The sequence below is a fragment of the Oncorhynchus masou genome, chromosome 9 (genome assembly GCF_036934945.1).
Source record: "Oncorhynchus masou masou isolate Uvic2021 chromosome 9, UVic_Omas_1.1, whole genome shotgun sequence".
NCBI classification, from domain to species: Eukaryota; Metazoa; Chordata; class Actinopteri; order Salmoniformes; family Salmonidae; genus Oncorhynchus; species Oncorhynchus masou.
This window is the reverse complement of record NC_088220.1, coordinates 70,098,515-70,122,995: the sequence shown is the minus strand read 5'-3', so window position 1 is coordinate 70,122,995 and position 24,481 is coordinate 70,098,515. Positions and strand designations below refer to the sequence as shown.

Here is a 24,481-nt window from a genome sequence, read left to right as displayed (position 1 = left end):
TGCCAGCCCCAGACAGTGGTCCCACAGCATGGTGTCTGCAGGGTGTGATTACTGATGGCAGGGCAGAGTGCCACAGGGAAGGTTAGGGCTGAGGCTGCTGCTCTGCTTTAATTAAGCTTTGTGTCTACCTAGCTGACCTTCACCTCGTCTGTTGTGATACACTGATATCAATACCAGACCCACTCTCTCTTTTATTCCCTTTACACAAACTCAGAGCTTGCTCTTACTCAACACCTCCACACATTGTGTTCTTGTGGTTTATCCCCCAGCCATTGTTTCCCAAGGTATTCTTTGTCGTTACACATTTGACTGTTTGACTGGGATTTTAAGCAAATGTTTTTCCCCAGACTAAAATACCTCTCTCTTCTTCTTCTTCCTCCTCCAATCCCATCCTCCTTCTCTCCTCTCCTCCCATCCTCCTTCTCTCCTCATCCTCCTTCTCTCCTCCTCCTCCTCCTCCTCCCCCATCTTCCTTCACTCCTCTCCTCCTATCCTCCATCTCTCCTCATCCTCCTTCTCTCCTCCTCCTCCTCCCCCATCTTCCTTCACTCCTCTCCTCCCCCATCTTCCTTCACTCCTCTCCTCCCATCCTCCTTCTCTCCCCTCCTCCCATCTTCCTTCACTCCTCTTCTCCCATCCTTTCCTCCTTCTCTCCATCCCATCCTCATTCTCTCCTCCTCCTCCCATCTTCTTTCTCTCCTCCTCCCATCTTCTTTCTCTCCTCCTCCCATCTTCTTTCTCTCCACTTCCCATCTTCTTTCTCTCCTCTCCTCCCATTCCTACTTCATTCTCCATGGGCATCCCAGCTGCTTGTGGTGGCATTGTCCGGAATGCCACGGTTGGACGCATTGTGTCACCCGGTTTCCCTAGCAACTACAGCAACAACCTGACATGCCATTGGCTGCTGGAGGCCCCAGAGGGACAGCGAATGCACGTCCACTTTGAGAAGGTGGCCCTGGCAGAGGACGATGACAGGTGTGGTGTCAGTCAGGGGGTTTACTTCACTAGAGTGGTCAGTTAGACCTGGGTTCAAATAGTGTTCATTTTCTTCCAAATATTTTGACCTTGGGTGCCAGATGAGTGGGGTTTGCACTTAGAGGGCTATTCCATTGGTTGTATTGCACCAGGCTAACTCAATAAAGTACATAACTTTCAAATAAAGAAAATACTGTCTGAACCCAAGTCTGCTACAGTGTTCTGACCTTAGTGCTCTACTCTAGTACACTATCCAGTTCTAAGTGCTCACTTGAGTTTAATAATCATTCAACAAGCAGCCAACAGAGTCCTACTGCTGGCTCTGTGACAGTTGGACATGATTCTCACTGCAGGCTCATGGTTTTGTTGTCACACATGTCATATTACCAGTCCATTCCTCTGCTACACTTCAGGGCATCGCCTCATCATCTGAGATTGAGATTCAGTGGAACATCTGTGTCTCCGTGTCAGGATGCAAATCCAATTTTGAGAAAATGGTGAGAGAGGAAAGGAGAAAGAGAGAGAGAGAGAAATACTGAAATAATTGGATACATTTCACTTCAATCACCTTCCTACTTTGTTTTTTGACTGTCTATTCATGTTCCTTATTGGAGTCTTAATGCTCTATGATTGCATCTATAAGCTGTTGTGAATGTTTGTAAGGCAATATAACACTTCACAAGAAGGTGCTTCAAGTGAATGAATTGAATTGACAAGGACACACATATTTGCGTTAAGATAATGTTGTTTTTATGAGCGGTAGCAGCTGTGTCTGGTAACAATAACAAATATACTTTTAATCAGGTCAGTAGGCTAGCTGCTCAACAGTACTGAATGATATCATTGGCCATTTGTGCAGAACAGTCCAGCCCAATGCTTTAATACTGTATAATTTTCCTTCTTGTTGCGTCATCTCATTAGTGGCTTCTGTCCAGGTAGCTGAGTTAACTCTGAAAATGTGCCCACAATGCATATTACGAAGTCTTAGAAATCCAACCAGGTACTAATGTGTTTTAATTTCTCTTTCAGGCTTCTGATAAAAAATGGGAAGAACATTGACTCTCCTCCGATGTATGACTCATATGAGGTAGAGTACCTGCCCAACGAGGGCCTGGTGAGCACCTCCAGACCCCTCTTCATAGAGCTCACCACTGACGGTGCAGGCACCTCCACCGGCATCGCCATCAGATACCAAGGTAGACACACCCCCATGGGAGCTAACGCAACTCTTCAGGTCTCGGTTACACCTGACCCCCCTTTGACCTTCTCCATCTCACAGAGACACTTCCAGGTCATGGCACCAATGTTTCTGGCTGGGTTAGAACCAACGTTCACTTTAAACTGCGTCCGTGCACTCCCACGCACTTCCTCCACGACTGCCACGCAGAAGAAACGCCATGTTGCGCAAAGACACAAGCGATTGAACTTCGTTGAGTTTGCAATATATAGATCAATGTTTTTTTCTGTGATCGAATCAACATTATATCAGCCCCAAAAGAAATCTAACTTTACAAGATTGAGTCTGTGATTTTGTTATAGACAGAGTTAGGGCGCAACGGAGTAAAATCCTATGGTCGGGGGTAGCCCACAAGTGGTCTTTCAGTCAACCACGTGTGAAAACGATTTCAGATCAGTTTAAGATCAGAGTCGCATGTGTGCACATTTGTAGATATTCTTTGCTAGTTATTGAGTTATAAGCCCAGTTATAGATAAGTATAGGTCAGCAATGGGGAGTTACTGATTAAGAGATTCCTGCAAGAGCACAAAACATGTCGGCTACATTTCAAGCTGGTTTTGAAAAGCTAGTCAGGTAAAACGCTTATGTCTTAATTAATTGAAGGGGCAGTGTTGTATTTTGAGACATGCAAATACATTTTGAGATATGCAAATATACCAATAGGCAGAGGGGTAGTCTACAGTGTCTAATTCTCTGTATGGTAATAATTGTATATTTTATTTTGTAAAGTGGTTTCTTGCATCATACAACACAATACAATGCAATTTGCAGTCACCTATTTGGCCCATGGTGTTACAGACCAAGTCAAATCATTAATTAATGTCAAGCCCTTCATAATGTAAAACCGTTTTTAAAAGTCTCATGCAATGTAGGTCTGCATTGAACACATATCTTCTTCTTCTACTTCTTCTACTGTAGGCTATATCATATCATATCATCAAAAGCTATTTCCATGTGAAAATGTTATGGGATTTGCTCCATTGGTTTTGTCGGTAGTCCTACATTATGCTCAATTAGCCACAATAGCCTATTGGCTACTGTCTAAAACTGTAAGGGTACAGCCTATTGGCTACTGTCTAAAACTGTAAGGGTACAGCCTATTGGCTACTGTCTAAAACTGTAAGGATACAGCCTATTGGCTACTGTCTAAAACTGTAAGGGTACAGCCTATTGGCTACTGTCTAAAACTGTAAGGGTACAGCCTATTGGCTACTGTCTAAAACTGTAAGGGTACAGCCTATTGGCTACTGTCTAAAACTGTAAGGATACAGCCTCAGTGTTCACTGTAAACTCGCTCCGGAGGTTGGACAAAATTCTCCCAACATTCAAGTTTCCGCTCACAAGAGCTCAGATTTGCTCAGTGCACCCCAAAATGAGAAGTAACAGTGGTTAGAACATAGGTTCCCTGTGTGCCACAAGACCAGGCATGGGGATCTAACACAAGTCTTCAGGTCTCTGGAAAGTGTACTCAAGGGCACTCAAACTTCCCTCAAACACTCCAGCAATGTAAAATGAGTGGAGCTAAAAACCTGTTGTTTATGAAACGCATCATGCCCTGCAGACTAGTATAACCAAAAGACACTGCCTCAGGCCCTCTCCTCATCTTTCCCTCCTCTAAAGAATTGGAATGGAAAGAAGTCAAACACAAGAATCAATTAAAGTCCTCTGCTCTCGTTAGTTTAGCTACGAACTCTCAAATGCTTTATTGTTCTCCATGCTCATGCCCAGTCATCCTCTCTACGTGTGGCAACTCATTCGCATAGGTGCCTTTTCAAAGGGCTGTTCAGAGCTTGGAGTCAGAGCCACATCACAGGTCCTGGAGTCATTATCCAATCAGATCAATTTAATCTGATTAGGGCTTCAATTTACTGTAGCAAATGGGATTACGCTGTGAGAGAGGAGCGCTGCTTATTCTAATGGACCGTGTGTGGGATGTCTTTAACAGCATTACCCTCATCAATCTGACACAGGGTGGAACTGATTTAATAGTGCTCCTCTCACCCTGATTTGAACCATTACATGTCAGTCAGTGGGTTGACGCAACAGACCTCCAATAAAATTAACCTCTGGGTCTGCTCCGTCCCTGATAGGAGGCGAGCTAAGTCAATGGCCCACTGCATGGCAGACATGGGGCTCAGTGTCACAGTCTGGACTTTTTTCTGTGACTGATCCACATATCCTCTCCTTCATAGCGTTTGCAGTGGGCCACTGCTATGAGCCGTTCGTCAAGTACGGTAACTTCACCAGTAATGACAGCACGTGGGCAGTGGGGACGGTGGTAGAGTTCACCTGTGACCCTGGCTACACCCTGGAGCAGGGCTCTGTCATCATTGAGTGCATGGACCCCAACAACCCCCAGTGGAACGAGACTGAGCCCGCCTGCAGAGGTATGCTGTGTGTTTTGGTTCTGTGTAGGAAATGAGCTGTATGATATTGTTGAACAGAGTATTTTTGCTTAATCTGTGTGTGTGTGTGTGTGTGTGTGTGTGTGTGTGTGTGTGTGTGTGTGTGTGTGTGTGTGTGTGTGTGTGTGTGTGTGTGTGTGTGTGTGTGTGTGTGTGTGTGTGTGTGTGTGTGTGTGTGTGTGTTACAGCTGTATGCAGTGGAGAGATGACTGACTCTGCTGGAGTGGTCCTGTCTCCTAACTGGCCAGAGGCCTACGATAGTGGCCAGGACTGCATCTGGGGGATTCATGTGGAGGAGGAGAGGAGGATCATGCTAGACATCCAAGTGTACGTATCTTAACTATCTCTTACGTTCTTCACTACAGATTCTCCTGAACATAAGATATAACATGTTATACAGATGCAGAAGAAGGATGTTAGCTATGGGAACCCTTTTAGTAACGTCCTGGCGTTCCCCTCCCCATAGCAGTTCAAGTGGAGGACGCCCCACCACAGAGTAGCTCTAACCTTTCTAAGAATCTTCACCCGTGCATGAGCTCTGCAGCACATCTCTGCACTCAGATCATTAGGAGAAGCTTTACAGCTGATGTACAAACACAGACCTGACTTCAAACAGAAACTGCCAGTGCAAAGAACTACCCCATTGTGACTGGTTTAACAAATGAAAGAGAAAAGGGCTGAAGATAAAATAATATCTTGCTCTTGGATGGGACACATAAGTACAAGCAGACAAAGGTTAATTACCAACTGGAGCGGAAACTAATTATTTAACGGGGGTTCGGACAGAGGTGGTGTGTGTTCTGCTGAATCAGATAGGTTGAGTTGAGCAGAGCAGGGGAGAGGAGTGAGTGTTTTCCGTGATAGTGATGTCAGGTGAAGGCTGGGAACAGAAGACCCTGCTGTGTCAGACCCTGATAGATTAACCATGCGTACAATCATTTGGCTTCCTTAATTAAGAACTGGCTCATTTGCATATGTTGTCTCTCTTGCTCTTCTCTCTCTCTTCGAAACGCCTCAGCTGTGGTTGTACATTCTGAAGCATTGTAATAAATGGCATCCCCCATGTTTGGTACAAGAAGCTGTCAACATAATTAATTTCCTATTCATATAGAGGGGAAGCGATTTGGGCAGATATGACTTTCAGGGACAACGGTGAAGCGCGTTCAGCTCAACCTCGGAGCGTTGATGAGAATTCAGCTTGTGCATGTGAGTGAGACAGAGAGATCATCTACAGGATTTCCACGCCATTTCCTTCAGTTTTGATGTGAACATCAATATCAGCATATGCTGAACAAGGAGAAATATGAGAACCTAACATCTGAAATCTCAGTTTAAAGGCATCACTCAAACCACTGTTATCCTTCACTACATCCTCAGGGATCCTCTGATCATAGCGATGAAACCAGTGCTGCACAAGGAGTGATAATCTGAACACACAGACTCTCGTGCCATGAACTCGCATGTTCCATGTCTGATGCCTCCCTCCTGGCCCACTAGTCACGCCAGTGTTCTGGAACACAATTGCACGGTGTGCCTTCCTAAAGCTCGTTACCAGGGTTTAGGAACACTTTACCACGGTAATGAGAACACTCTCATTCCTCTATAATCATTCATCACCGCCCAGCGTCCTGTTCACCACTCCCACAATCACACAGGACCAGGGGCCCTAATGACAGCTGCGACACTCATTCAAGGGCCCTTCTAATGACGACTGGTTCATCCCAACCAACCAGGAGGGCTAGCTAGGTGCCTGTTAAGGGCTCAGGTGCAGGAGGAGGGGCTGTGAACGGCATGCAGGTGTGGAGGATGGTACACCTGGGGTGTAGTTCAGCAGCCTAAGTTCAGATGCTCCAAATGTTGACGAAGTGCTCCAACGCCTAAATAGTGTTTAGGAGTGTATGGGAATGGGATTTAGCTGTGTCTCTGCCTTGATGATTATCAGAAATACATATTATCAGAAATACAGAATACAGAAATACAGAAATACAGAAATATTTTTTTTTTCTACTGTGTTATTGACTTGTTAATTGTTTACTCCATGTGTAACTCTGTGTTGTCTGTTCACACTGCTATGCTTTATCTTGGCCAGGTCGCAGTTGTAAATGAGAACTTGTTCTCAACTAGCCTACCTGGTTAAATAAAGGTGAAATAAATAAAAACACCCATGCATATGACTTTTGGCAGTTCTAGTTCATGTAATAATTTGTACACATGGATGCATACATTCACGTACATACCAATATACACACACTGTATATACTACCCCAGTAGTCCTATGGCGTTAATAAGGGAGGAAATAGTTTGCAAGTCAAATACGATGTGAAAGACAGACAGTGATTTTGGTAGTTTCCATTTTGGCTTCCATTATAGTGTACTTTGCCTTTGGTGAGAATTTAGTGAGAAGAGCGACAGGATATTTCATGCATTGATGCATCAAATATTAGTTATAGCACTTATACCTTGATTAGGTTTGTCTCCCAGGGCTGGAAGTTGGCAGGAGAACTCATTGACTTATTTCATCACTAGTATCACTGATAACTGTGTTGACTCTGAGCTTGCTTGTCTGGATATGTTAGCCTAGTTGAGGCGGAGTGAAGGGCAGTGGATCTGGATCCCTGTCCAGTCAAGATCTCACAAGCCAGAGAGGAGTGGATTAGAAATGGGATATTCCATCAGAACATTCATGTCTGTGGGAATTAAGAGGTGCAGGGGTGAGATGAAAGGAGAAGATTCTAATGATCATTGAGCAGCCATCATGACTCACAAATGACTGCGTTTAATTGAATTGTGATTTGTATTGAGGGGTATTAATTTTGCTTAAACTAGCTAGAAACGGGCAGGTGGTATTTATATTTTACTTGTCCTGGACATGAATGTCAAGTTCTCTCAGAGGTGGAGAATAGAGAATGCCATTGCAGATGAGGAGTTGTCTGAGATAATGCATTCTGAAGGAACATGGTGGCAGGCAGCTGGGCCTGTGGGCTGAGTCAATCTGAGCCTGTGTTTAAATTACACTAAATCAAATCACTGCCACACAATAGAAAGCATGATTAATTTTCGCTGCAGATACGGCAGCACAGCTATGCAAAGGCTTGTTTAACTTCATCACAACAAATTTAATGCAAGCTGATACAATTTCTCAATCTGTCCCGCACTGTTGAGGTGAGATGCATTTTCAGGTGTCAATTAATTACTGCAGGTTTAGCATTTTCTGGAGGGGTAATACAGATGCATCAGCAGAAAATACCCACTGGGCACACACTGGTTGAATCAATGTTGTTTCTACATCATTTCAATGAAATTCAGTTCAACCATAGTGGAATATACGTTGAATTCAAGTCTGTGCCCAGTGGGTAGGCTAAGCTTTACTGACATTTAATTAGTCTGATACACCTGATCTTTGCCAAGTAGTATGTGCATCATATCTTTAATGTCTTGATTCTTAACTCAGTTTACAGAGTGCAAACAGGTCGATGAGATTGAGACATTTTTACACTCTCTCTGTTATTCATGTCATACAATACACTACTGATACACGACTGTATTACAGAACCAAATCTCTTTATCGTTCAAATCTTTCCGTTTTTTTTTTCTTCTGTTAGGCTCCAAAGTGATTAATAGTTCAATTGCTTGCGTTGTAATGACTTTTATCAGGAGCCACTTGTGATTAATTTGAGACAGGAAAGAGTAACAGGTCACTTCCCGATTCTTGTGTTGTGTGATTTCCTCCCTACTTTACACCCTGTCCTGGTTCTTAAGCAGAGGGCTCTGTCTCAGGTGACACATTTAAAACAGGTGAAAGTGATAAATTACCACGTGGTTTTGTCACTTTCTTTTCAGTAGAGCTGCGGTGCTCCAAGGTAAATGTAACGTTTAAACGGAGCGTCTCAAAGCAACAAACACATTTTAGTGAGGATGCTTTCACGTTTTTAAAACAGATACAGAAAACAATGACAAAGAAACTACATGACAAATGAGCTAGTAATGTGAGGGTGTGCATGAAAACCAATTCATTGAGCACGTTGAAATATATTTTCCTTCTGTCTTTGTGCTCCAGCCTCAACATAGGGAAGAACGATCTGCTGACGTTCTATGATGGAGATGACCTGACTGCTACGGTGCTGGGTCAGTACGGTGGCTCACGGCCACACTTCAAACTCTACACCTCCATGGCCGACGTCACCATCCAGTTCCAGTCTGACCCGGCCACCAACATCTACGGCTACGGCAACGGCTTTGTGGTGCACTTCTTCGGTAAGACTCCGGAGTGAGTTAGGAGAGAGTGTGAACAGAATTAAAGAGTTAAAGAGACAGAAGGGCAGTGAAGAGGGGAGATGAGTAAGGAGGAGGAGAGTTCTAGAGGGTTCAGGAGGAGGAGACTCTCTTAAACATAAAAAAGAAGGGGCCCCTTCCATCAGCACGGTCGTCACGACACCGGAGCGGAGCCAACCCATAAAGCAGACATCTGATAAGACGTAATGAATTCCATGTAGAGAGAGGGAGAAAGAGGAGGCAGCAGAATACTGATGACTGGGAGAGAGAAGAGTGAGTGAAAGAGAGAAGCGAGAGAGGGACAAAGGGAAGGCAGAGAGAGAGAGAGAAAAGGCAGAGAGAGAGAGAGATTTATAGTCTGTTCATGCCTCTGACAGAGATGGAAAGCAAGGCCCAGCCAAGTGGTGCAGCTGTCTGGTATTGTGCCCGTCAGAGACCCAAACACAATTACTGCGTGTGTTTGTCCACATTAGCCTCATCTGCAGGGTGCCCTGCCCTCTCTGGCTTCTGCTGTGGCTAGAACGGGCCCCGCCAGGCTGCCTGGCAGACAGACATCCTATTGCATGGCACTTGTCACACTAGATTGAAATTCCTACAAAATGGATGTCCTCTATTGTGTTTGTCCTGAGGTTCATTCATTTGAATGCAAACCACACCACTCAAGCTCTGTGTGCTCTGTGAAGTCAGTGCCTTTTTCTCTGGCTTCCTTTCTCTCTCCCTCGTTCATGGATACAGAGGTGCCTCGTAACGACACGTGTCCAGAGCTCCCAGAGATCACCAACGGCTGGAAGAGCACCTCCCACCCGGAGCTGGTCCATGGCACGGTGGTCACCTACCAGTGCTACCCAGGTTTCCAGCTGGTGGGTACAGAGCTGCTCATGTGCCAGTGGGACCTGACCTGGAGTGGAGACCTGCCCAGCTGTGAGAGAGGTGATTACCACACACACACTGGCACACAGAATGTGCATTTTAGGTGTGAGAAGAAGTTTCAGTTAAGGACAGGCTAAAGCAGAGGCTGATGGGTAAAAGCATTCACTGCTTTTCTGACAACACAACCCTTTTTTCTGTATAGACCAACGTATCAGTGAGGTGAGTAGACTCTGTATTCCAGCTCCTCCACACATTACTCCTGTTCTATCCAGACGACCTGGATGCTGCTGAGTAGAGACAGGATAGTGTGACAAAGTCCTTGGTCTTGGTCACGTCCCACACAGTGACAGGCACGGCATCACTGACCGGACACAGGGGTTTGGAGACTCATTTGGACGTCTGTCACGTGAACATTATTACCATACTGACCCTTATCCTACTAGACCCAGGATTGGGTTCATGGTTTGCTGTTGTGTTGGACTGAGACACAGAGATAATCTCTTTATTTTCCAGTTCGGTGGGTTTGTGTCTGCAGGCTTTAATTAGAAAAAGGCCCAGGCACCACTCTGGCCCCATTGGTTAACCACAAATAAGCATTGACAACTGCTAATGATTTAAAAAAACAACTAATTGTATTCCCTGCACATGAGTAAAACTCTGTTTTTTTCTGTGTGTGTGTGTCTGTGTCTGTGTGTGTGTCCGTGTTTGTGTGTGTGTCAGTGCTGTCATGTACAGACCCAGGTACTGTGGAGCACAGTCGCAGGGTGATGTCCAGCCCGCGTTTCACTGTAGGCTCCACCATCCAATACATCTGTAACAAGGGCTACACTCTCTCTGGAAACAGCCTGCTCTCCTGCTACAACCATGGCTCCTCCGGACCTAAATGGAGCGAGAGGCTACCCAAATGTGGCTGTACGTACCCTCTGGGCTTCAGCCTGCTAAAACATCTCCATCATACACACTTCCCAGCAAGCACATGGTTCCTTGGACATTGTGGGTATATTCGCTTTTGGTTTCCCATTGGTTCTGGGAATAAAGCTGGCAAAACGGAATTATTTCAAACGTTCTGAGAACGGAAGTGTTTAGTTTGGGTTAACCATTTAACTTCAAGAAGATATAGGATTTGTTTAGGGAGGGATTGTTATTTATAATAAGGGTTACATGGAGAAAATCTGACTTCTCTGAATTGAAAATGGATGACCCTCCCTTCGGGCAAAATATATTTGACCTAAACCCTCACTGAACTCTTGAAAAAACAAACAAGTGACCCTCTTCTACAACCAAAATAATAATTAAAACAAAGTGGACAGCAGAGGACTGCTATGTGTTCACCTTATCATATTTATCCAATGCCAAATCAGTGTGTGTTGTTTGCAAATAATTAAGTCGGTGACTTCATTAGGAGTCTGAGCATGGTAGGCTACTTTCATAATTTAGGCCCACCATTCCACCCCAGACAGAGTAGTCCTACCATTCCACCTCAGACAGAGTAGACCTACCATTCCACCCCAGACAGAGTAGACCTACCATTCCACCCCAGACAGAGTAGACCTACCATTCCACCCCAGACAGAGTAGTCCTACCATTCCACCTCAGACAGAGTAGACCTACCATTCCACCCCAGACAGAGTAGACCTACCATTCCACCTCAGACAGAGTAGACCTACCATTTCACCCCAGACAGAGTAGTCCTACCATTTCACCCCAGACAGAGTAGACCTACCATTCCACCCCAGACATAGTAGACCTACCATTCCACCCCAGACAGAGTAGACCTACCATTCCCCCCCAGACAGAGTAGTCCTACCATTTCACCCCAGACAGAGTAGACCTACCATTTCACCCCAGACAGAGTAGACCTACCATTCCACCCCAGACAGAGTAGTCCTACCATTTCACCCCAGACAGAGTAGACCTACCATTCCACCCCAGACAGAGTAGTCCTACCATTCCACCTCAGACAGAGTAGACCTACCATTCCCCCCCAGACAGAGTAGTCCTACCATTTCACCCCAGACAGAGTAGACCTACCATTTCACCCCAGACAGAGTAGACCTACCATTTCACCCCAGACAGAGTAGACCTACCATTCCACCCCAGACAGAGTAGTCCTACCATTTCACCCCAGACAGAGTAGACCTACCATTCCACCCCAGACAGAGTAGTCCTACCATTCCACCTCAGACAGAGTAGACCTACCATTCCACCCCAGACAGAGTAGACCTACCATTCCACCTCAGACAGAGTAGACCTACCATTCCACCCCAGACAGAGTAGTCCTACCATTCCACCCCAGACAGAGTAGACCTACCATTCCACCCCAGACAGAGTAGTCCTACCATTCCACCTCAGACAGAGTAGATCTACCATTCCACCCCAGACAGAGTAGACCTACCATTCCACCCCAGACAGAGTAGACCTACCATTTCACCCCAGACAGAGTAGACCTACCATTCCACCTCAGACAGAGTAGACCTACCATTCCACCCCAGACAGAGTAGACCTACCATTCCACCCCAGACAGAGTAGACCTACCATTTCACCCCAGACAGAGTAGACCTACCATTCCACCCCAGACAGAGTAGACCTACCATTCCACCCCAGACAGAGTAGACCTACCATTCCACCCCAGACAGAGTAGTCCTACCATTCCACCCCAGACAGAGTAGACCTACCATTCCACCCCAGACAGAGTAGTCCTACCATTCCACCCCAGACAGAGTAGACCTACCATTCCACCCCAGACAGAGTAGTCCTACCATTCCACCCCAGACAGAGTAGACCTACCATTCCACCCCAGACAGAGTAGTCCTACCATTCCACCCCAGACAGAGTAGTCCTACCATTCCACCCCAGACAGAGTAGTCCTACCATTCCACCCCAGACAGAGTAGACCTACCATTTCACCCCAGACAGAGTAGACCTACCATTCCACCCCAGACAGAGTAGTCCTACCATTCCACCCCAGACAGAGTAGTCCTACCATTCCACCCCAGACAGAGTAGACCTACCATTCCACCCCAGACAGAGTAGTCCTACCATTCCACCCCAGACAGAGTAGACCTACCATTCCACCCCAGACAGAGTAGTCCTACCATTCCACCCCAGACAGAGTAGTCCTACCATTCCACCCCAGACAGAGTAGTTCTACCATTCCACCCCAGACAGAGTAGACCTACCATTCCACCCCAGACAGAGTAGACCTACCATTCCACCCCAGACAGAGTAGTCCTACCATTCCACCCCAGACAGAGTAGTCCTACCATTCCACCCTAGACAGAGTAGTTCTACCATTCCACCCCAGACAGAGTAGACCTACCATTCCACCCCAGACAGAGTAGTCCTACCATTCCACCCCAGACAGAGTAGTCCTACCATTCCACCCCAGACAGAGTAGTCCTACCATTCCACCCCAGACAGAGTAGACCTACCATTCCACCCCAGACAGAGTAGTCCTACCATTCCACCCCAGACAGAGTAGTTCTACCGACGCAGAAAAATGTAAGCTTTAACTGCTGGCGACTTGTCTTCCGTGGCTTCACCCAACGAGAGAAGGTCACAGGTGTTTCCTTAAAAGCTGTCTGGGTTTAAACATATTCTATTGTACAGAAAGTGAATAGCTTAATCAATTGATAGTGACAGAATTAGATTACTTCCCAAGCAAAGTATAGTCTTTCCCGGGTATTTTGCAGCTTGTTTCAAGCATAAAGCATTGCTGACCAAAGCGCTGTTATAGAGACTTTATATAATCAGATCCCTTTTATTTTCTTCAAAATCTTCAACTAACAAGGGGTGGGCCTATGCTTTTTTGCAAATTTCTTTAATAAAAATGTAGGCCTGTGGCATACTCTCTCAGTCTTGGTTTTAATTTAACAGCCCTTCACTGACTCGGAGGCAGGCTACTTAAAGAGTGCATGGTAGGTGGAGGAATTGACCGACACAAAATAGCCTAATTGTCTGTCAAAGAAATAGGCTTCAACACAAAGCCCTCTTGTTGTTAGTGAAGTCTAATTAAAATGAGCTTTCCATTTCTGATTGATTGTGCCGCGGGTACTGCTTCAAGTTTCAGCACCACAATGTACGTTACGTGAATCTGGATTATTGTGGGGTCAATAACTCTCATAAATACATCATGGGCAAGAAACATTGTTTTTATTCAAATAAATTATAGTAGTAGCAAGCTATCAAATTTGACCCTCTGTCCTTCGCGCTCTGCTTCTCAAACTGAACAGAACATAGGCTATAGGCTAGTCTGTGCATTTTTTGGACTAGGCCTAATCAGAAGAAGCCTTCGTCTCTCCTGAACTGTCACCATAGCCCTACACAACAGCAAGAGCAGAGCAGGGCTCAGGGGTGGAACATCCATTGTAGTGTGTAATGCAGCCTGGTTTTATTTACACCGTCCCAGCAGCTATCTTAGAAATATAACTTTGCTCTGTGCTTCTCCAAACATGCACTTCGTAGCCTATAGGCTATGGATCATTTGATTGAGACCACACTAAATAGCCTATAGGCACAATTTATATTGCATATATATGTTGCACCAGCGGAAAATCAGAGATGAGGGGCGACATCGGGCACACATCGATTTTTGTTTTTTTATTTCACCTTTATTTAATCCAGGTAGGCCAGTTGAGAATAAATTCTCATTTACAACTATGACCTGACCAATATGAAGCAAAGTGGTGCGACACAAACAACAACACAGAGTTACACATGGAATAAACAAACGTACAGTCAACAACACCATATATAGCCTAATAAGCAGCTAATCCTACAACAATGAGACATATTGAAATTTCATCAATTACAAATTACATGACCCTTCCCTGGACTAGATTTAAAAAATACTAAACCCTCCCCTTGAGTGAAATTGAAAAAACATGACCCTCCTCCATTTCCCTCCAGGTAACCATTCTGTACATTTCAATCAGTCCCTTAGGCATTAATCATGAAAGCACATGTATTTTTTTATTGTGGCATGGTGTCGGTTAGATTTGAACCTATGATCTTCTGTTCTCAATCCATGGAATTAGTCCACTATGTCACTACGATGGAGCTTGCATGTCATGTTTTTTTAAACTCATACAAAGCTGTTCATTTTAGATTATTCAAACAGACTCCATTTTAAAAAAAAAGCACTTAATTAAAGGTGCAATATGCAGGAATCACTCCACCATTTCTTGGTTGCTAAAATGTGAATAGTTCTAATTCTAATCATGTCAGTATGTGACAAAACAAGCACTCAGAGTGTAGAGAATCACTGTACAATCTAAACCGCTGTGAGATACCTTTTCAATAACCAAAACTATTGGATTTTCAGCTGTTTGAAGCTGGTGTACAAAACTGAAAGTAAAAGATGCAAAAATGCAACATGAGAAGTATAGAAATACTGTACATAGAACTGATCTACCGCTTTTTAGATGTGCTTTCAATGGGAATGACAGATATATAACTCACATTTCTATGTGATTTTGGTCAGGTAACCCAAAAAGTGACATATTGTACCTTTAAAATCAGTTGTGCCCAATTAGTGGGCAGCCCAGCACACCTATCAAGATAGAGGATAGAGAGAGTTTTGTTGACTGACACTGAGAATGGAATGTATATGTTTTTAAATAACATTCTTAGAGCTTTCTAAGAACGTAACACATTTTTCTTCTGTTTTTTATGGAAAGTTCTTAATGTTCTGAGAACATGACTTTGAACAGAATCATGAGAAAACCAGCAGAAAGCGATATGCTTAAGTACTGAAATTCCCATAGAAGAACGATGTTTCTTAAAACTGTGATATGTAACATTTTGGGGGCGTCCTGACCAAATTCCCATAGAAATGGGAGATAGATATGTCATTCTCATTAAAAGCAAGTCTAAGAAGCTGTGGATATGTTCTATGTGCTTTATTTCTATGCCCATTCTTGCATTATTGGTTTTACTTTTGGTTTTGTACATCTGCTTCAAACAGTTGAAAATACAATAACTTTGGTTATTGAAAATATATTTCACACTGGTTTAGATGGTACAGTGATTCTCTACACGATACAATGCTTGTTTTTTCACAGAAATTTAAATTAGGCAAACTATTATAACGTTCGGAGAACATGACTTTAAATAGAACCATGAGGAAACCGGCACAAAACGTTATGCTGAAGTACTACAATTCTCATAGAAAAATGTTGTTTCTTAGCAATTCTGAACAATTTGAGAGCATTACTTTAAATAGAACCATGAGGAAACCTTACGCTGAAGTAGTACAATTTCCACCTGGTTTTCAGAGTTATGTGCTAGCTGGGTATCCTGCACCATTCACAGAATATTGTGGGAAGGTTGTATGCAAAATAACCATAGGACAACCACACTTTCACCAAGCTCTAAGAAACATACGGTTCTCAGAACAAGCTGGATTGGCAGTGTGTCCAATTCATACAATACACCAAGAGTTTTACTAGCTGTTTACAGAAATACATTATATGATGTTGACTGTGTGTGTGTGTCGTGTCCACTCCTCTCTCAGCGGTGACCTATGAGCCTTGCAAGAACCCTGGCAGCCCATCTTACAGCACCCAGATCTCAGAGAAGCCTCTCTACCAGGCCGGGGAGACGCTGCGCTTCTCCTGCCTCAGAGGCCATGAGCTGCTGGGGGAGCCTGTCCTCCGCTGTGTCCCTGGACACCCTTCACAGTGGAGCAGCCTGCCCCCTGTCTGCGGAGGTAGGAACTGCAGACACGTACTCCCCTGTGTGTTTAGTTCACTCTGGCATTGTTCACAGTAGTTCATGATGAACAATATATCTGTCTGTATATTTTAACATCTGTGTTCTGATGTTCTCCATTTCTTTACAGCCTCCTCAATGGTGTTTATGAATGAACGCAGGTTAGACGGTAAGTGCCGTCAAGTCTGCACAGTAATTGTTAGATCTTTCAAATTAAAACATCAAGTCAAGACCAAATTTAAAAAAACGAAATACAGTACTTCCCAGCAACTTCAAGTGTGTTACATTGAAGTGTGCCTCTTTAGGTTATCATACCAATTGAGTGTGTCCCTGTTGATTCCTCTACCTCTCTGCTCACCAGCTGCCAGTGCCGACTACATCATGGAACGAGCCAACATAGCTCTAACAGTCTTTATACCAGTGGCCCTCATCATGGTCTTCATCATCGGGATCTACCTCTACTTCTCTAAGTAGGTCTTGTATTCCTACTTTATATAGATAAAAAAAATACTTTGAAAGTATGAAAGCTATCATCATCCATAGTACCAAGTAGTCTATCCAGGGGTTGACTTGGACTGAAAATAGGTGCCGGTACAGATTTTGGTTGCCGTTACTGTTTAAATATAGGTGCAGGAGCTCCACAATAATTTTGAGCTCGAGCTGTAGAACATTTGAGGTGCTGGTACTCGGTGAGCTCCTGCCCATGTCAAGCACTGAGTCTAACCAATAGCTATAGACCAGCTAGGTTCTGTAATAATGTTGTAAGTATACTATGCTGCCCTTGTGACACTACAGTGCCTTCGGAGAGTATTCAGACCCCTTGACTTTTTCCACATTTTGTTACGTTACAGCCTTATTCTAAAATGTATTACATGTTTTTTTCCCTCATCAAACTACACACAATACCCCATAATGACAAAGCAAAAACAGGTTTTTAGAAATGTTTGATAATTCATTACAAATAAAATAAATATTTAGACCCTTTACTCTGTATTTTGTTGAAGAACCTTTGGCAGCGATTACAGCACAGAGTTTTCTTGGGTATGACACTACAAGCATGGCACACCTGTATTTGGGGAGTTTCTCCCATTCTTCTCTGCAGATCCTCTCAAGCTCTGTCAGGTTGGATGGGGAGCTTTGCTGCACAGCTATTTTCAGGTCTCCAGAGACATTACCTCGGGTTCAAGTCCGGGTTCTGGCTGGGCCACTCAAGGACATTCAGAGACTTGTCCCAAAACCACTCCTGCGTTGTCTTGGCTATGTGCTTAGGGTCGTTGTCCTGTTTGAATGTGAACCTTCGCCCCAGTCTGAGGTCCTGAGCGCTCTGGAACAAGTTTTCATCAAGGATCTCTCTGTACTTTGCTCCATTCATCTTTTCCTTGATCCTGAATAGTCTCCTAGTCCCTGCCACTGAAAACATCCCCACAACATGATGCTGCCACCACCATGCTTCACCATAGGGATGGTGCCAGGTTTCCTCTAGACTTGACACTTGGCATTCAAGCCAAAGAGTACAATATTGGTTTCATTGAACCAGATAATTTTGTTCCTCGTGGTCTAAGATGTCTTTACTGTAGGTGTCTTTTGGCACACCCCAAGCAGGCTGTCATGTGCCTTTTACTGAGGAGTGGCTTCTGTTTGGCCACTCTATCATAAAAGCCTGATTTGTGGAGTGCTGCAGAGATGGCTGTCCTTCTGGAAGGTTCTCCCATCTCCACAGAGGAACTATGTGGAGCTCTGTTAGAGTGAACATCAGGTTCTTGGTCACCTCCCTGACCAAGGTCCTTCTCACCCGATTGCTCAGTTTGGCTGGGTGGTCAGCTCTAGGAAGAGTCTTGATGGTTCCAAACTTCTTCTATTTAAGATTGATGGTCACTGTGTTCTTGGGGACCTTCAATGCTGCATACATTTTTTTTGGTACACTTTCCCAGATCTATGCCTTGACACAATCCTGTCTCTGAGCTCTACGGACAAATCCTTCGACCTCATGGCTTGGTTTTTGCTCTGACATGCACTGTCAACTGCGGGACCTTATATAGACAGGTGTGTGCCTTTCCAAATCATGTCCAATGAATATAATTTACCACAGGTGGGCTCCAATTAAGTTGTGGAAACATCTCAAGGATGATCAATGGAAACAGGAAGCACCTGAGCTCAATTTAAAGTCTCATAGCAAATGGTCTGAATACTTATGTAAATAAGGTTTTATCCATTTTCGAATAAGGCTGTAACATAACAATATTTTGAAAAAGTCAAGGGGTCTGAGTTTTTTCTGAAGTCACTGCATGTGTGTGTGTTCTCTAGGGTTCAGGGGAAGCCTCTGTGTCTTCCCATGTCCACCTCCTTACCATATGACCACATCCCAGGAGAGTCCACCTTCGACAACTCCCTCTACAAAACAGAGACTACGGTACGTTCTGATATAGAGATATTCACTGGTTCTTTAAGATGCCTGTTGGAATTAGTAAGCCCCCCAAAAGGTTGAAATCAGACGCTGTCATCCGTGTCTGAGATGATGCACTTAAAGCACCATCTGGTTTGCCATATTGCAGGTTCATTCTCCAAATCTAATTTACCGTTAGGTGATATAGAAATAGGTTTGAGGGGTGTAAATCTAAACTCCGCTCACCTTCAGTCATTGACAAGGGCCATTTCATTACACCTGATGCAAACAAAAGGTTTCCGAGTTCATTTGACAAAGCATAGCTTTATTTTTTTGTGCTATGACATTGTTCAGACATGGGTTCAAATAGTATTTGAAAGATGACAAATATTTTACCCATGTCTGATGCTTTCATGCTCATGCTTTCAGATAACTAACAATTGTCTCTCTGTCTGTTTGTTTCTCTATCCTTTCATGACTGCACTCCTGAAGAACAATGAGGTAGACCAAGCGCTAGGCTACAACTTGCTTATTTAGCCTCCACTCTGTCTGTCAGTCAGTCTTCATCAATTCCACATTCTGAACCTATTTCACACTGTGAGCTTATTGAACTAAAGCCCACAGTAGGTTGAGCACATTTAAATGGGTCAAAGGAGAGGTACAAACCTCTCAAATCAAATAAAAAATAGAGTCAAATTGGTCGCATACACAGTTTTGCAGATGTTATCACAATTGCAGCAAAATGCTTATGTTTTTAGCTCCAACAATAATTATCAATATAATACAATACACACATAATCTATAAGTTAAAAAGAAATATCAGAATGAGAAATGGAATATAAATAAATATACAGTATACTGTATGTATGTGAATGGTATGTATAGACAATGGTGTGTGTGTATAGACAATTTAAGGTCATTGTCCCCTCTCTCAGGTGAAAATGGAAAAGCCTCACAGTTTGGGCTGATCTCTTCCAGACACTAAACGTATCCCTGTGATATCCCTATCATAGTCTACAAACAGATGTCAGTTATCACATGGCTCATTCACAAAAAGAGGAATAGCCTTTGTGATCATAGTAGGAATATGATCTACTCTACTTCTGTCTCACTATACCTTATTGTGTACAAGCTTGTCCCTAATTCAGAACTATGTCCTCATTTCACAGGACACAAGAGAGTATGAGGTTTCCATCTAGAGGCACAACTACGTGTTTCAGCAATGACAGGTCTGGTCTCAAGATGGTTTGCCTTGTGGAAGTTTGTCTGCACTCCTCAGACCCCCCCCCCCCCCTTCACACCCCACTCCGCTTGCCTCCACCACCTTTCCCTCTGTCTGCTGAACATGTCTCTGCCCAGCCCACATTGGCCATCACTGCAAAGACTGGAAAACATGATTCTTTTTGTAGAGCTTCAACAGCAATGGCCTAACAGCAGTGTTTGTACAGTTTTTATCCTGAGATGATCAAAGCCTAAAGACGTCAGTCCAATGTCGAACCTCACAAATGGGAAAGCTGAGTTGGTATCTAGTCCAAAAAATGGAATGTGTCAATACAACACGATATATTTGTCACACAGCTTGTAGGGAATTTTTATTTTGAGGCAAGGCACACCACAAAAGAGCTGGATTGTACAAGTGATGATTGGAGGGATATCATAATAACTTGGACTCTTAAACCTTTCAAATACAATGGACAATTTAAACATCTTTTCATTCTTTTTGTACAATAGCTGCAAATTGTAAAGTTGACTCTCTCAAAAACATGTAAACACACCTCTTTTTTTATGCAACCTCCTATGATTAAAAACATCTGAATGTGCCTTAAAATGAAGGCCCTTATTAAGCAATGTTCATATCATGTATATTTCTGATACTGCATTGGTTCATCTGAGATTATTACATTGTTGATTTCATATGGATCATAAAATAGAGATGTAGTAATACAAAGAAAATGTCCTTTAATTTCTTCTCATACACAATTGTATGTGTGTCTTCAACATGCTGATTGAAAGGTATTCATGAATGATATTGGAATGGCAAATCTCTGAAAAAGTCTATGGCAAAGTGTATATAAGTTCTAGTGCCATTAGTTTTGTGATGAAAACCAGGGAAGGTTAAAGCTTAAGAAGTCACTGTTGTGGATTGGGGATTCCTAAAAACTGATGCAATGTATTTGCCTAAAATAATATAGCTTATTCTATAGGAGAATGCATCACCATTCAAACTCTCTTTTTATCATTGTCACTTGATAATATTTATTCACACAAACAGGTGTGATGACAATGATTATACTTCTATAATCTATTTTTGATTCATTGTATATACACTGATTAAGCCAGTTCATGAACAAAACGTCCTCAATAAAGTTATTATTCAGAAAAAAATTGACACACAATCTCATTAAATCATTTATTAAAGATTACTGGTTCAATTCGAAATGCATTTAGCCTTTTTGTCCTCTTAGTCGTTCATCTGAATTTGCCCTGATATGTACAGTATGCATGAATAAAGAAGAGCTGAAGGAAGCAATAATGTCCTTTGAAGAAGTGAAGAAAACCGCATAACACCGAGCACACTGGAGGAAGCTTTTGTCAGATGACCCATGCTCCTCATTGAGTCAAAGTAAATCAAGATTGTAGCTACCTCTGACAGTGTAGAGGTTTTGGGGTTGGAGGTGTAGCAGACTCATGTCCGGTGTAGTGTACTAGTTTGTAGTTCAGAGAGTAGCAGATTTACGGCCAGTGTAGCGGCGAAGGGTGTGGTCTTCCCGTATAGGCTACATAAATGTATAAGGTTCGCCATACATTATCTTTATCCCTATAGAGCCTTATACACACAGTGGGTAAGATTACCAGTGTAGACAAGACCAACAACACGCACTGTGGTCTGGTACCATTTATAGTTAGGTAATTTATGTTTGAATAATAGTCTAACATGTTCTGATAAGTAGACGTTTATAACAGACAGCGATGGGGAATAAGTGGCGTAAATATATTCCGATCTGCTGGGGAAACTGTGACTCGCTATACTTGTGCCTCACACTTTTGTCTTGTCATGTAGTATCACCACCATCTACTGGTCACCAAAAATACTGCAACCAGGGAGGGGTTTAACTGGCTTTTCCTCAACGTCATTTTTTTGAAAGATTGACAATGAGTTAGGTCCGTAACAAATGATTGTTTGGGGAACAGAACCCTGTATAGAGATTAGATGTTTCCTGATCTGTGAGAAAAATAAGCAGAATGTTGTTGACCCAGTTTTATCTTGCTCCATCGTTTTCCTCTGCCCTGCCAGTGAACTTTCACTTCTAACCAAATATGGTAAGGAGAGGAAGCATCGCTATAGATAGAACATTTGACAACAGAACAGACACACTGGCACCCAGTCTACTAAAATGGGGGGACTGAACAAAAAAATGCTTATGGTAAAGTATGCTGACAAATAGTGTTGGGCAAAACTTTGATCTGACAGCGGTTCTAAACTTGGTTTTGCCCGGGGACCCAAATTTGACAATGACAATTGAGTCGCGACCCATTATTATGGACTGCTTGATGATAACATTTTATAATGTTTTTTTTGCAGCTTGATTGGGCAGGTTTGCAGCTTTATTGTCAGGTTTCATTTGCAAAATAGACTATGTTCTCAATTATGGTATTAAAGAAAGTAATTAGGCTACACAGCCATATTAACTGAGAACACATGTATTATACATTCACGGAATAAGCCGTTTAATTAGGCGGTCGGTTCAGGAATGGGGTGTAATAAATGATCAGACTCAGAACATGACATCAAAACCAGTCCAATAATGTTAATGAACAGTAACACATACCAGTTCAATAGTTTTAAACAAAAATAACACATACCAGTCCTGTTCATTTATTGTGTGTGTGTAGCCTATCAGTGAGAAAGCTGGGGTGTTTCTTCAGTTAAATACGTTTATTGAAGTCTGTTTGATAGGGCAACTCGGAGGTCATGCTGGCTGTCCAGTTAGTTTCTGCTTTTAGTTTTCAGCATGGCCATAGCAGAGAAGCCACTTTCACACAGATAGGTAGTGCTGAAGGGTAGCATGATTCTGAATGCATGACAGGCGAGAGCAGAATACTCTCCCATTACGCTGCTCCAGAACTTTGGCAGTGTCATTTCCGGGTAGCGCATGCTCAATCCGCGATCAAACGACAGCACCACGAAAAGAGCCTATTCGTTGCTTGGCAACGTGACGCTTCCCATCTCAACTCGAAAGGGTCACTTATCCAGTCGTCTTGTCTCCTGTTCTCCTCCGGGAAAGAGTCGCAAAACTTTCCCAGCAGTTTATTAACAAGATGCTGTTTAACGTTTTTTCTCAGTGTGTCGCTGTGCGCTTTGTTGATCATTTACTGAATTTCGAAATCAGCATTGGGAAACATGTCAGTCCTCCGGTTAGAAACATGATTGCCCGAACGGTAAACTTAATTTTGAAGGCCTCCACTTTGTCCCTCTGTTCAAATCGATTGTGCCCCCTCCCCTGTATATAGCATATTTATTGTTATGTACTGTAGCGACCCGCACCGATAGCTGTGTGTTATGTGTTAGGCTAGTAGGTGGTTGTGTTGTACTTATCAGTACCCAGTGTTTGCGGGGTCCGACATGCCAATCAACCTGCTATCTGCCAATCACGGGAATGCCAGGAATGTTCTGATGCCGGGCATCCTGACGGTTGGCGGAGTGGAGGGGGTTTGGGCAGGGGGCAGAGAACATTATTGTATTGGTCAGTGAGGGAGTGCAGCGCGAAAACCCTCAGTCCGAACGTCGCTAGACATTTCACAACAGCGACCCCACTGCACGTGTAAAGTCACCAACAATAATAAGCGGTATGGTGATATCCTTTCAAAATAAATGTTTCGGTGCAGCAGTTGCTTTTCAAAATAATTTATGCAAATCAAATTCTATTGGTCACATACACATGTTTAGCAGATGTTATTGTGAGTGTAACGAAATGCTTGTGCTTCTATTTCTGACTGTGCAGCAATATCTAACAATTTCTCAACAAATACCAAATACACACAAATCTAAGTAAAATAATGGAATTAAGAATATATAAATATATGGATGAGCAATTTCAGAGCGGCACAGACTAAGATACAGTAGATACATATGGGATGAGTTATGAAAAATATGTACATTTTATTAAAGTGACTAGTGTTCCATTTATTAGAGTGGCCAATGATTTAAAATCTGTGTATGTAGGCAGCAGCTTCTGTGCTAGTGATGGCTATTTAACAGTCTGATGAGGTAGAAGCTTGAGGAAGAAGGTGTTTTTCAGTCTCCCGGTCCCAGTTTGATGCACCTGTACTGACCTCGCCTTCTGGATGATATTGGGGTGAACAGTCAGTGGCTCGGGTGGTTGTTGTCCTTAATGATCTTTTTGACCTTCCTGTGACATCGGGTGCTGTAGGTGTCCTGGAGGTTTGCCCCCGGTGATGTGTTGTGCAGACCGCACCACCCTCTGGAGAGCCCTGCGGTTGTGGGAGGTGCAGTTGCCTACCAGGCGGTGATACAGCCCAACAGGATGCTCTCAATTGTGCATCTGTAAAAGTTTGTGAGGGTTTGAGGTGACAAGCCAAGTTTCTTCAGCCTCCTGAGGTTGAAGA

General features: G+C 43.4%; 1 protein-coding gene across 2 annotated transcripts in view; it reads left to right on the top strand.

Moving 5' to 3' along the window:
* Positions 1-21,283, top strand: part of sez6b (seizure related 6 homolog b) — a 133,825-nt gene extending 112,542 nt beyond the window's left edge. Inside the window, exons 6-17 of one of the 2 annotated variants that reach the window (XM_064975089.1) lie at positions 807-975; positions 2,005-2,171; positions 4,405-4,599; positions 4,806-4,944; positions 8,675-8,871; positions 9,625-9,819; positions 10,480-10,671; positions 16,274-16,468; positions 16,601-16,639; positions 16,832-16,940; positions 18,775-18,880; positions 20,023-21,283. In XM_064975089.1, the coding sequence (XP_064831161.1) occupies positions 807-975; positions 2,005-2,171; positions 4,405-4,599; positions 4,806-4,944; positions 8,675-8,871; positions 9,625-9,819; positions 10,480-10,671; positions 16,274-16,468; positions 16,601-16,639; positions 16,832-16,940; positions 18,775-18,880; positions 20,023-20,052 (1,733 nt within the window). In that variant the 3' untranslated portion in view covers positions 20,053-21,283. Of the gene's footprint in view, positions 1-806; positions 976-2,004; positions 2,172-4,404; positions 4,600-4,805; positions 4,945-8,674; positions 8,872-9,624; positions 9,820-10,479; positions 10,672-16,273; positions 16,469-16,600; positions 16,640-16,831; positions 16,941-18,774; positions 18,881-19,345 lie in introns of both variants that reach the window. The other variant, XM_064975088.1, reaches the window with a different exon arrangement.
* The last annotated feature ends 3,198 nt before the right edge of the window (positions 21,284-24,481 follow it).